This window comes from Macaca thibetana, chromosome 2 (genome assembly GCF_024542745.1).
Source record: "Macaca thibetana thibetana isolate TM-01 chromosome 2, ASM2454274v1, whole genome shotgun sequence".
Classification (NCBI taxonomy): domain Eukaryota; kingdom Metazoa; phylum Chordata; class Mammalia; order Primates; family Cercopithecidae; genus Macaca; species Macaca thibetana.
This window is the reverse complement of record NC_065579.1, coordinates 57771861-57784675: the sequence shown is the minus strand read 5'-3', so window position 1 is coordinate 57784675 and position 12815 is coordinate 57771861. Positions and strand designations below refer to the sequence as shown.

Here is a 12815-nt window from a genome sequence, read left to right as displayed (position 1 = left end):
CAACATCTCTTTAATTATAGATCTTATAATGCACCACCTTACATTTGCTTGAACAGACACTTAACATTTTCACCTTGCTAGAGTATTGGTTGCAGAGATAAAAGATTCAAATTGTAGAAATACATCTTTATCCACAAAAACTCTTTCGGGAAATATTACATATTGAAAGAGCTTACAAGTTTTTATGCAATCTTTGATTATATTTTTTTTCCTAAATGTTTTTAAAGTTAATTTTTCCTATACAGATTTTTCTTTGCTGGTTAGCTACTTGGTCTTTACCTTTTCTTCAGCTCTCTTTTTGGTCTCAGCATCCATCCAAGTGAGATCATCTAAAGTCTGAATAAAAACTTCTCGGATCTGTGCAATCAAATCCTCAACCTCAAATCAGAACGGAAGACAAATATAGGTCATTAATTCATTCTTTGTAACACAGATTTTTAAAAATAGAGCTACATGCTATCTTTGTATGACTTAATATATTAATAAATGTAAATTTATAGACAAACTGTGACCTAAGCTAACAAATATATGGGACCGTTATATTTTAAAAGCAATATTGCTATTATCAACACTCTTGATTAAATAGGTCTTAATATATGCAATAAGGTAAAAATCATTTTCAGAATGTAATGGTTTCACTATCATACTGGAAGAACTAACATAAAATATTAGGGTTATCATTACCATTAGTGGTTTAGCTAAGCATAAAGTAACATTTCAACAAATTCTTTCACCATACCATTAAGTTCCATGGTCTTCATTTTCCTAACAATGAAAAATAAAGCACATTTCTTACACTCCAAATGAATCCTGTTTTACTTTCTCTGTTTTTAAGAAAATACTAATTTTGGGGCAATTTTGAAAATAGAAGAGTTTATAAATGACTATATAAATAGAACATGTTACTGGGTACTCCAAACACACTGCCTCTGGAAAACGGTGAGCTGGTTTTGGACTAGACAGTATTAGGAGCAGAAACATAACTAGACTCTTGGGGAAGGCAAGAAGATTTATTGGGAAACAATGGCATACTATGATTCAGAGGTTCTCCGCCTAAATTAATAAAATTTTAGCCACATGATGGAGAACTGTAATCGCTCATCAATGTGAACAAACTGATAGTGTCCTATATAACTGACAATGTATCATTCTGAAAACATTACCACGTGTTTACTCTCTCCAGCAAATGCTGCTTCCACATAAAGCCTCCCCACAGCATTTTCCATATTCCCATTGACATAGTTTGCACAACGTCTCCAAGTTGCTGTTTCTGAGGTTGTACCATAAAGGGCCTATGGAAGAGGAAAAGGAAATGGCATTTGACCAGAAGGAAAGGTCTGGAGCACGTTAAGAGCACACATTTCACAAATGTCTCGTCTAAGTTCTTGAAATATTCATCACTTCTCCTCACAAGGCACATGTTCCTAGCCTATGATGACATCTAATCCAAATGGATTGTTTACTTATATATGATCTGAAAACTAGGTATATTTTCAGTAGATGCCCCAGTAGAACTTTTTGCTATTACAAGTTAATATCATTGTAGAAAGCATTAGAAAAAAATACAACATTGTAACCACTGTACAAACATAAATGTGAAGTCATATTCAATAAATCTAATGGGGCAAATATGGTATATGAGAAAACACATTACTGCTTTTAAACTTTTTAGCTGAACTCTGAGTACTTAGAGAACCTGTATGTGTATAGATTTAAGAATAACAGGATAACCTAAGCAAGGGAGATTCAGCATAATACCATTTTTGCATTCTTTAATTTAAAAAGATGTCTACATTTTATTTTTGAAGATAAAAACTGGAAATTTTAATCAATCAATGTTATTTTCTTTCCAAGACTCCAAGTAACATGTTTGCTGGAGTCTCTCCTTCCTCAACCTCTACTGCCTACTCCCCTCACCATAGTACCAAAATGGTGATGGTTTAAATAACAGAGGTATAGGCTAAGAAAAGGTCTTATTTAACTCCAGGTAGGGGTACTTTCAATAGACCGCCCACATCAATATAGTCGATCTGTGTATATGTCCAGTGTGCAATGAGCACCTGAAAATCAAGTTAATTAAAATAGATAACCCTGAAATTACTTTTAACACAGTAACAACAACAACAACAAAAATCAAGATGGTATTATTTCACGAACTGGTTAAATAACCAAATGTGACTCCTTACAGGACAATGCAATCATGGTGCCACATAGACCATCATAAGATGGTGAAGCCCATGAAGACTTATCTTCCTCGGCAACATATCCTAAATATGTGCAAGATAACCAACTTTGGCATTTTGTCCCTTTTCAAAGTTCACCATGTCCTAGCAGTGTACATGGCAAGCCTTCATAACCATGTATCACTTTATGTTTTAAGTCTTAAGAAAAGAGAGAGATTTTTTCTTCACCTTGCGGAAAGCATTTCTGGACTCCTTGTAGGTTCGGCTGAGGCTGCTTACAAGATCCATTATGAATCTCCAGGACATTAAATTTTGAAGATCTCTGTATAAAAAAAACCACCACCCAGCAACAGAAAAGATGAGGCTGCAAAGCTTCTGAAGAGTGATATGAAATACAAACTTTGAAGACACGGGGACTGTGACATACCTACCTGGCAGAATATTTGGTAAGAATGGGCTTAAGTTTGGTTAAATATTCTGGAGCATAAACAACCACATCTTCCTCATTTGTAATACTAATATTCACAGTTGACATGATTTCATTTGTGAAATTTAACCAGCTGAATGGCTGGAAAAAAGCAGGCATGAAACATTCAGAAATTGTGTATTTCTCTTCTTGGTTCCAAGATTCAGTTATAGTTAGAGGATTGGACATTAAAGGGTGTCAGTTGCATCACATAATTATCACATTGATCAGTTTGATATTCACTTGGGATTCTTCCTCAACTGTTTCAATAAGTTTTTAAATAAAAACTAGTTCTTTAAATGATTATTTACATAGAATAATTAAACCAACCATTTAAGAGTAAAAACAAAGCCTTTAAGCTTAGGGAACATATACCTAGAAATTAGGCTTAATGTCATCTTCTTTGTCTAACCAATACAGAAATAAAAATAGAATTTAAATTTAAATTTAAAAATAAAGCTTTTTTGGTTGATGCAAAAATGGAAACACGTATAAAGTGTTTATCTTTTAAAAATGGATATTAATAAACCATTCAAACACAGTAACACATCTCAGTGGAAATTCTATTACAGATGAAAACATACTGTTATAGCAGTGGTACAGTGATGTTATGAAGTCAAAGAAAACAGCATCTTTTCAATTATCAATATTGGCTCTACAGGCATGCCATGTTTACACTTCAGAAGCTAAGTTTGGAGTTGCCAAAAGATGAAATCTTGTCTTTCTAAATAAGAATTGATAATGTTTAAGACTATCAATATCTTAGGCTGTATTTCACGCACACAAACACAGGCACATATCACCTACTGAGTATGGGGTGCTATGCTATGCACTTTTCTTCATTTCCTTTGGTGATTTAGGTCGTTCTTTCAAAACATATTTATTAAACACTTATTATATTAAAAAATATATGTAAGATATCTAACTCAATAATTTATGCCTTTGGAAAAGTCCTTGTTAACTAGAATTAGTGCCAAAGAGAATGTCATCGCTGAATGTGGTAGTTTGTAGATTTTCCCATGGATGTTGCTTCATTTCTTGGCTGTGTGCATCAACTAATACACAAGAATAAATGCATAGCCACAAAAAGAGATTATTGGATAGTAGGTAAGGAAAAAGAAGTCAATTGTTGTTTATAAATGAGAGAGATTTTCTTTTTATTTGTGTTCTATTTCTGAATTATTGTTCTGAACACCTCTGTAGATGGCCTTGATGAGAACATGAGAAGTTCTATGAATAAATTATCCTTTTTCAGAGTTAAAAGGAAATCTAGTGCTTTTATTGTGTGACTGTCCAAGTCTGATGACTATATAATGGCCTCTCAGAAAGATGTTCAGTTTTAGTATTTTCCAAACCCTTTCCTATGGGAGTTTCTAGTATTGTATAGCTGCCTTAAAAGGAATTTTACCAGCTGAGAGAGGTGTCTCACACCTGTAATCCTAACACTTTGGGAGGCTGTGGCCGGCGGATCACTTGAGCTCAGGAGTTCGAGACCAGATTGGCCAAACCTCATCTCTACTAAAAATACAGGAATTAGCCAGGTGTGATGGTGCATGCCTGTAATCCCAGCTACTTGGGAGGCTGAGGCAGGAGAATTGCTTGAGCCTAGGAGGTGGAGGTTGCAGTGAGCCAAGATTGTGTCACTGTACTCCAGCCTGGGCAACAGAACGAGACCCTGTCTCAAAAAAAAAAAAAAAAAAAAAAAGAATTGAAGTCCCATTTATTTCAATAAATGAAAACTTGATGAATTTTAGAAAGAGTATTTCAATGTTATAATTTAGAAAATGGCACAATAAGAGAGCACAAAAAACCACTTACCTTCCCATTGATCTCTAATGAAAAGTTACTTTGGAGCTGGGCCAATGTCATCTTGTTATAAAGAAGCATCGGATCATTTCGATCTTCAGGTTTAGCCGTAGCCTATGGATTTAATTTTTAATCACTATTTTAGAATTAAGAATTCTTTAGAAAAATATAACTATATTTGAGGGTAAAATATAGGATAGCTATAACATAATTTAAGTCTTATTCTGTACTTGGTTTTGTAGTTTGTTTTGTCATTTCAAAAAAAGTGAAATGTAAGAGATTTTTGGAGTATATTTATTAAGAATTATTGAGATTTGGCTGTGGTGTCTAGTTTAAAATTTTTAAAAAATCTTTCTACATTTTGACAACTGCCAAGCCATATAAGCAATATTTATGAGCTATGGCTAAAGGCCAGTTCAGTTATGTCTGTGAATGTTTCATATTTTAACTTTCTTTGATATAGTCATCTCCAATTTCTCTCTTAAATTTTTCCCATCTTCACCGTTACCATTCAGTGTCCTAGTTAAAATTTAGCAAGGAAAAATAGGTGCCACTGTTTCTACAAGAATTTATGGCAAGTAACACAGAAAATTCCCAGTACAGAGCACAATTTGGTTGCAAGTTATCTGAGAGTGGCAACATCAAGGACCTTCCTTTGTGACCGTTCTCCCACCCTGCCAGACCAGTTTAGTGCTCTACATGCAGCAGCATCCAATTTTATTTCTTTCACTGAATTTAAAAAAAATTGCAATAACAACTCCCCAACTAGTGGCTGAAATAAGGAAAAGCAATTTTAAGTGAGAAGAGACAAAAGGTAAAGGTTTAAAATTGCAATTATTTCTCAGTGACTATGGCTCCAGTTTCCACTTTAGGTCACTTACCTATTCGTGTAATGAAAACAATTATTTATTGAACATGTCCTATGTGCAATACTATGCTGGATTTTGTTAGAGATGCATAAATGATTCAACAATGGCTAAGGCCTCATACCAATCTAATACGAGAGTCTAATATGAGACTGAAAATATAGACACATAATGCTGAGATAAGACACAACAACTACAGAGCTGATGCTGGTCAAAGGAGAGCATGGTCTGGGAAGGTGTAAGTGGCAAAAACTGAGAGCAGGAAACATTTCTCCTCTAGCAAGTCTGTTTCCAACACAGAACCACATGTAACCCATTCAAATGCCATTCATTCAGTGGCCCCTCCAAGAACAGCCTGGTTCTGATAGGAGATTTTTGGTTTCATATAGCCCCAGGAAAGCTAAAATTGCCCTCCATGATCTTGACTCTTCAAGATTCTGATAAGCTTATATGGCAGGGGCAAGTATAGGGAGTCAGGGATGCAGGTTGTCGTTTGCAATGACAAAGAGAACTCTGTGGGTCCTAGACTGACTCTGACCATGGGTTTAATCAATAACCTGGATGCTGTTTATACTCAGAGACTGCAGTGCCCTATCAAAGAATCATCAGGGAAGAAAGTGCCAACTCAGACTCCAAGGGTTGACCTAGAGCCAGAAGAAATTCAGGAATACACTCCTTGGGCTTTGTTGCGAAATTATTGTCTTATCCTCTGTCAGCTCAGCAGCCTGACAATTTGAACTCAGTGGTATCACATTGCCACATGGCTATGTTCAGGGGTTTAATACTTCTTAGCAAAGAAATAGAGACAATCTCTGTGATCACTTTAAACTTTAAAATAAAGTAACATTCTATACATATCTAAACTAAAACAGCTTTGCATTTGCCCTGAGTCTGAAGGGCATCTAACAACAGTTTGACTGTAAATGGTAGAATTCTGATGAAATCCACTTATAACAGGCAATTAAGTGTTTCCAGTTTAATATTTGTCCAATTTGGTGTGTCTTTTAAATGTCAGGAACCCAGTTTACTATAAAATTCTTTAGTTTCAAAGGTCCTTTTGAAGTCAATGATCTATTACCAAGCCATGCATTTTTACTACTTTGTTAAAGTGCTGTACCTTTTACTCTTAAAGTATGATAGAGAGGGGAAAGAAAAAAAAAAGCGGTTGACATTATTCAGTATATCAGAAAAAAAAATGCGTTTTACATTGGCAATTTCTTTTTCCAATTCCATAACTTTATTCATTTCCAAAGCAAGCTGGTTTTCATCGATGGGCAATCTTTCTTCCTGACGAATCAATCTGGCCACAGAAATCATAAAATCCACATATGCTGTACAAGCCTGCAAGAAATAAATAGCACTAAACTGTTGGAGAAGCTCTAAATATTCATCATGGTACTTAAAATTTATTTTCATTTCAATATTAATCTTTGCTAATAGATAACCTTAGTAAAATAAAAATCCTTTTCTAAATACTTAGAGAAATGACCTGCACAGATTCTTAGACAGTCAATATATCTTTGAATTAGAGCTTAAAGGAGAGCAATGAGGTATCACTTTGAAAGTACTAAGTAATGTATAACCACTTAGCTATGGAGACTTTGTAATTTTCAATTTTCAATAAAGTTATTTTGCCTTAATTAGAATGAGTTGCAAAACACTTGATAAGCAATAACATATACTAATTTTTTCTATGAACAATAATACGTTTCTTTTTAAATTTTATTTTTTATTGAGACGGAGTCTCGCACTGTTGCCCAGACTGGAGTGCAGTGGCGTTATCTCAGCTCACTGCAACCTCCACCTCTAGGGTTCAAGTGATTCTCATGCCTCAGCCTCCCAAGTAGCTGGAATTACAGGCGCCCACCACACCACACCCAGCTAATTTCTTGTATTTTCAGTAGAGACAGGATTTCAGGCTGGCCTGAAACTCTTGATCTTCTGATCCGCCTGCCTCGGTCTCCCAAAGCGCTGGGATTATAGGCATGAGCCACCGTGCCCAGTCATCATAATTTATTTCTTTACCAAATCTCTTTTTCTCAGATTTTCTGTGCTCATATATAATCATTTTCTCAACTATTCATGGAAAAATGACCATAAACTCATATAATAAAATCAGACATCTTTTTATCTGTCTCCTTGAGTCAAGCAGTTTCCTTTTTATGAAGCTGTGTTGTCAGGAGCTCCACCAATACACACCTGTAGGTTTTAATTCCATAAATAGCTCCTGTTACTGTAAACTTTCACTATAAGATACCATAGATTTAGATATTAGTTTTCTTCTAATAACTCAAATTCTTTATATTTTATCTTCACATACATCTTAATTTGCTAAACTACAGAATAATTGTATAACTAACCTTTTACAGAACATGTAAATGCCTTATTCAAGTTCGTAGTGAAAGAACACTAGGAAATAGAGTCCCACTTTCGTTAGGTTTGAACCAATTGTTATTTATTAGCCATTATTACCTATTGGCAACTAAAATACATTACAATTCCACCTCATTTTAAAATTTAGTAAAGCAGTCAATTGTGATTATGGATAGGTGAGATTTCTATGCTTCAAAGACTTGTTTGCAGGGTAAATACAAAGAAAGGCTATAAAGTGTGCTATAATGTGCTTTAACATTTCCACAGTTTTAAGAATATTTTACATCCTTACTGAACAATTAGAAGTGAAAGGGTCATCCTTATATTCACTGTGAGTGCAAAGGTACATCTAAATGTTGGGTACTTATGGACATAGAGATGGCAATAATAGATGCTGAGGATTACCAGCGGGTGAAGGGAGAGTGGAGCAAGGGTTGAAACACTGACTTTCGGGTAGTATGCTCACTACCTCAGAGGCCTGCTTCCCTCCAACAGACTGCAAACATAGTCACGCAGCCATTTCTGGGCACTGGAAATAAAAAATAGTCCCCAGTCAAGCAGGACGCTAGAGCAGGAGGAACATGGGGCCTAAGAGGACCCGAACTCGGACCAGCATAGGGACCATTTGCGGCTTTCATCAGGTTATTAATAAGAACCTGAAGGTTTGTACAACTTCTTGTATAACTTCTAAGGTTTATTGCATGCTTAGGGGGCTGATTCTAGTTCTTTTTACAAACTGAGTTCAGTTGATCTCAAAAATTCTCTGTCATATTCACTAAATCTCATGTTTAAAAGCTCCCTTTTGTTTTCTTAAACACAGATAACTGAACTGAGTGAAACCTTCTGACTATTAGTCACCTGGTGCCCAGAAAGGACAAAGCAAGGTCAGCAGTTTCCCTTGCAAGCTCCATCTTATCATGTCATAGCTGTGTTATGCAGTGAGACAAGTTCCGCCACGTATCACCGAGGCACGTATTGGCCGAGCGGTTTAAAATACACAAACTGTTTCCCTATAATGATAGAGCCACCTACACAAGATTATCTCAGGTCTGCTCAGATTTCTCTACCTGACTTGCCACCATCTGAGTCCATCATTATCTTTCACGTGAATTACCATTTGGCCTTCTCTGATCTCTCTCCTTCCATTGAAACACATTCTACAAACAGCAGTCAGAGATGGTTTAAGCAAGCCAAATTGAATCACCTATGCCTTACCCAAGTGACTTGTTATTCTATCACCTTGATTTATTTTCTTAATAACACTCACGATTTGTCTAATTTCCTTAAATTATTTACTTGGTTATTGATTGTCTATCTCTTTCCATTAGGACATGAGTTTCATGAGAACAAGGACCTCGTTTCCTTGGAATCGCTACTGCCTAGAAAAGTATTTGTCACATAGCATAAGCTCAATGAAGATCTGTTGAATTAAAAAACAATGAAGTTAAATTGTAAATATATTAAGTTTCTCTCACTTCCTATTTCCTCGGAACTTCTATTCTTAGCTCAAGTCCTGAACAGTTTCTCTCAGCTTGTACATTGGGTCGGTGGACAAAGAAAATCTCGTGTTGTTAAGTCTCCGTTTGAGCTTGCACCTGCTCATCTACAGGATGGCCAATCTCAGCCTGTGCTCTTTCCCAGGTACGTACAATTTGGAGACTTCTCCTGGCTTTTCTGATCTAGGCGCACAGACTCTGGGTCATCACTTTCTGGCTTCAGTCCATCATGCCCATGTTCCAAGTCCTCTATCCTCGTCCCTAAAATGTCTCCAGTTTTATGAACCCCAGATTTTGTGAAGGCTCTAAACTTCTTTATAACTCTGGCTTCTCCTCCCTAGCCATGCCTGGCAGCAGTATACCCTGTAGCTTCTACTCTCCAGTTCCTTCCCTACCTCCTTATGCTCTCAAACTCTAGCCCCAGTGGTTTTCTCACTTTTCTTTTAGTCCTGAAATACTCTACTCAAAGAAATATTTTGTTGATGTATAAACACACAAGTAAAATAAATCATAGTGGCTTTTGAAGTGTGTGTATGTGTGAGGTATTTCTGCACAGAGCCCTGTAAGTGGCACACACAAAGTAGTCCTTAGGGTTGGAAACCACTAACCTCACTTATTTCTCCTTCTCAGACAAACATTAGTACAGAGCATAAACATATCTATTATCTAATTATGCTCAAATATTTTGGATTCCTAACCTTCAGATTTCTTTATGAAGGAGAACAAAGTAAGGTAACAATTGCTCTTGATACGCTAAGAAGGTAGAGAAAGGGAAGATTTGAGACCAATTCCAATTCGCCCCCAATACCGAGTTCAGACTCTTCTGAAGGTGGGTGATTCCTTAAAAAAAATAAGGTCCTCATTCCTCTCAGTGAATCACTATATAAGAACTTTCTCACATGAGGGGGCTGGTTGGTTCCATTTAAAAATTTTGTGATTGGTCATGGTTATGTTTATGGGCCATGTGTCTCTTTCGTATTGTTTTCCTAGCATAGAAATTTGTACCCCTGTAAGGAATAGAATTGTTTTGAATCTCACTACTCTGTTCTTTGAGGTAGCAGTGTGTCATTAAGTAATCTCTTCAGATAATCAGAATACCTCAGAACTCAGGTTCTACCTCTTTAACAAAGATGTGTCACAAGAAGCTCCTTGACGAGAATATTTTGAGAACAGTTTGTTAGGAATGGCAGACACGGTGAATGTGGGCCCCTTTCTGAGATGATGCAACTGTTCCATATCACTTTTCCTTTCTAGATTGTAATAATAATCAAATATTACAACACAAAAATTCCATTATGCGGTTATCCAAAGCAAAAAAAAAAAAAAAAAAAAAAGGGATTTCTGTAAAGTGAAATGATCTGTCTTAGTAATCATAGGGGCTATTTTCAAAGTTGATAAGAAGTTCGGTTTTAAGATTATGGAAGATGATTCCTCTGGATGACCTGGGTTATCCTGGAAGGAAAGATCAAAGAAGACCTGGGGAAACAGGCTGAGTTAATAATCTGATTAAGGAGACCCATGATTAGAGTACTTTTGACTGACGAGGGAATGTGACCTTCCCTGATCCTCAGCCTCTGAGGCATATCTGCAGAAGATAGACCCCACACTAAAGTTTTAAAATTATAGGCTAAAGCGATGTGCAAGGAAGCCAGACTTCCGTGGTCTAAAAACATCTTTCTTTGACAAAAAAAAGTTGGTGACCCTATGCCAATTCTCAAAACTTCTCTTAGTTATCTTCAATAAAATAATGTAAATTGCAAGTGCATGATACCCATTGATTGCATAAATACACCTCAGCAAACTGAGTTTAGCAAAGAAATAACTGGGGATTGAAAAAAGGCAAGAGAACACAGAGTTTGTAAAATGCTCAAGAAATGTATGCTATTAGCTGTTGATGCCCTAAAGCTCATGTTTCCCAGAATCAAGGGAAGGAAATAAGAAGGGCTTCCAGAAGATTGGGTTCTTCTTTCTTTTGTTTCCTCTCTTCCCTGCCGTCTTCCCCCTCAATCATTCATTCACTGATTCTGTAGTATTTAAGGACCAGAAACTGAGGTAGGTATCAGAAAAAGAGCAAAGGACAATGAGAAACAGCATTGTTTCCATTTAATTTACAGTTTTATAGAAAAAAAAAGACATTAAATAAGAAGTATACAGAAACCTAGTTGCCAGGAAAACTATATTAGAGGAAAGAGTGTGGGCAGGTGGGGTGTGTGTGTGTGGGGGGGGGGGGCAAGTTCTAGGCAAAGGGAAAAGCATATATAAAAGCCTATAAGGGAGAAAATCATTGAAGCCCAATGATACACTGACATTAACATTTCTTCCAGATTTATAACTCCTCTACTGAAGGTAAACTTGTTATTCTACACTTCTCACCATTTTTTGTTCATGAAGCAATAAGACACAAGACAGAAATACTTAAGATGGTTGACATCTTTCAAAGATAGCAGAGTAGTGGAAAAATTAGAATTAACTTTTATTTGATAACTTGCTGGAGATGCAGGGGAAACTGAGGGATTGCAGGGGGTAGGGATTAGGAGAGAGTAGAAAATATCATGGGAAAAATAAGGATAACATTGGAATTCTTACTGTAACAACACACACTCTCACCTCCATGCCCAAAAGAATGGATGTAAAAAGAGGGAGAGGGTGCAGAAATATTCAGATAATTACCCATTTCTGGGATGACATGTAGCTTTTATTTTATATGCAACTCCCTTCCACTGAAAGGAGATTGCTTACAGCTTGGAGCACTGCCTTGAGAAGAATTCTAAGATCTCAGGTTAGCAGGAAAGAAGGATGTCACCAAAAGTACATAGTTGTGGAAGAGGAGCGAGGCAGCAAGCATGGTGCGTGTTTGCTAGTCTGATTCAGATTGTTGAAGAGCACCTGATTTAAGCTGAGAATAACTTCCGGGCTGTAAGTGCCAGTGCAGGTGAGTTTCCTCTATCATTTGCTCATTGAAAGAACTCTACTAGTATGAACTACCAACTCTTAAGAGATTGTAATAATGTAATAGAATGAAGAAGACAGAAGGAGCAAAGTTTGCCACTATACTACTGTTTTGCTGAGTGTTGAGGGCAAACTTCTGAGCCTCAGATTTCTCACCCATAAACTCTATAAACATATTACTGATTCTAGATTTGATCACCACTGCGTTATTTGATCACAAATACAGTATTTCCTAGATCAGTGGATGTAAACTGTGGCAGAGTCTGCTAAATGACATTGGTATATGTGCTTCTCATCTTTTAAATGATAAGACCTTCCTCTCTGCCAATCAGGTTTTAACAAGGCACAGACATGGCCATTCTGCTCAAGACTACATTTTCCTGCCTCCTTTATATTTAGTTGTGGCCACATGACAATGTTTTAATCAATGGAAAGTATGCAAGTTTTGCACCATTTACATAAAAGTTAACTATTTGTCTACCACTTCCCTCTTTTCTTTTTCCTGTGGCTTGACATGTGAACAGGGCACTGGCGAACCAACTTTGACCAAATAGACTAAGAAAAACACCAGAGGAGGCTGATGTTAGAGCAACAAAATCAAAGAAAGCTGGCTCCCAGACATTCCCATGGAGCAGAGCTTCCTGCCTCATCTAGACGGCCTGTCTACTTCTGGACT

At 36.5% G+C, this 12815-nt stretch overlaps 1 protein-coding gene across 7 annotated transcripts in view; it reads right to left on the bottom strand.

The window, feature by feature from the left end:
- MME (membrane metalloendopeptidase) overlaps positions 1–12815 on the bottom strand; it is a 105660-nt gene that overhangs the window by 36746 nt on the left and 56099 nt on the right. For all 7 annotated transcript variants that reach the window (XM_050778238.1, XM_050778235.1, XM_050778236.1 and 4 more), the window contains 6 exons: positions 6528–6662; positions 4468–4569; positions 2615–2751; positions 2412–2505; positions 1164–1292; positions 280–378 (listed from right to left, as the gene is read on the bottom strand). In XM_050778238.1, coding sequence (XP_050634195.1) covers positions 280–378; positions 1164–1292; positions 2412–2505; positions 2615–2751; positions 4468–4569; positions 6528–6662 — 696 coding nt within the window. The remainder of the gene's footprint in view (positions 1–279; positions 379–1163; positions 1293–2411; positions 2506–2614; positions 2752–4467; positions 4570–6527; positions 6663–12815) is intronic.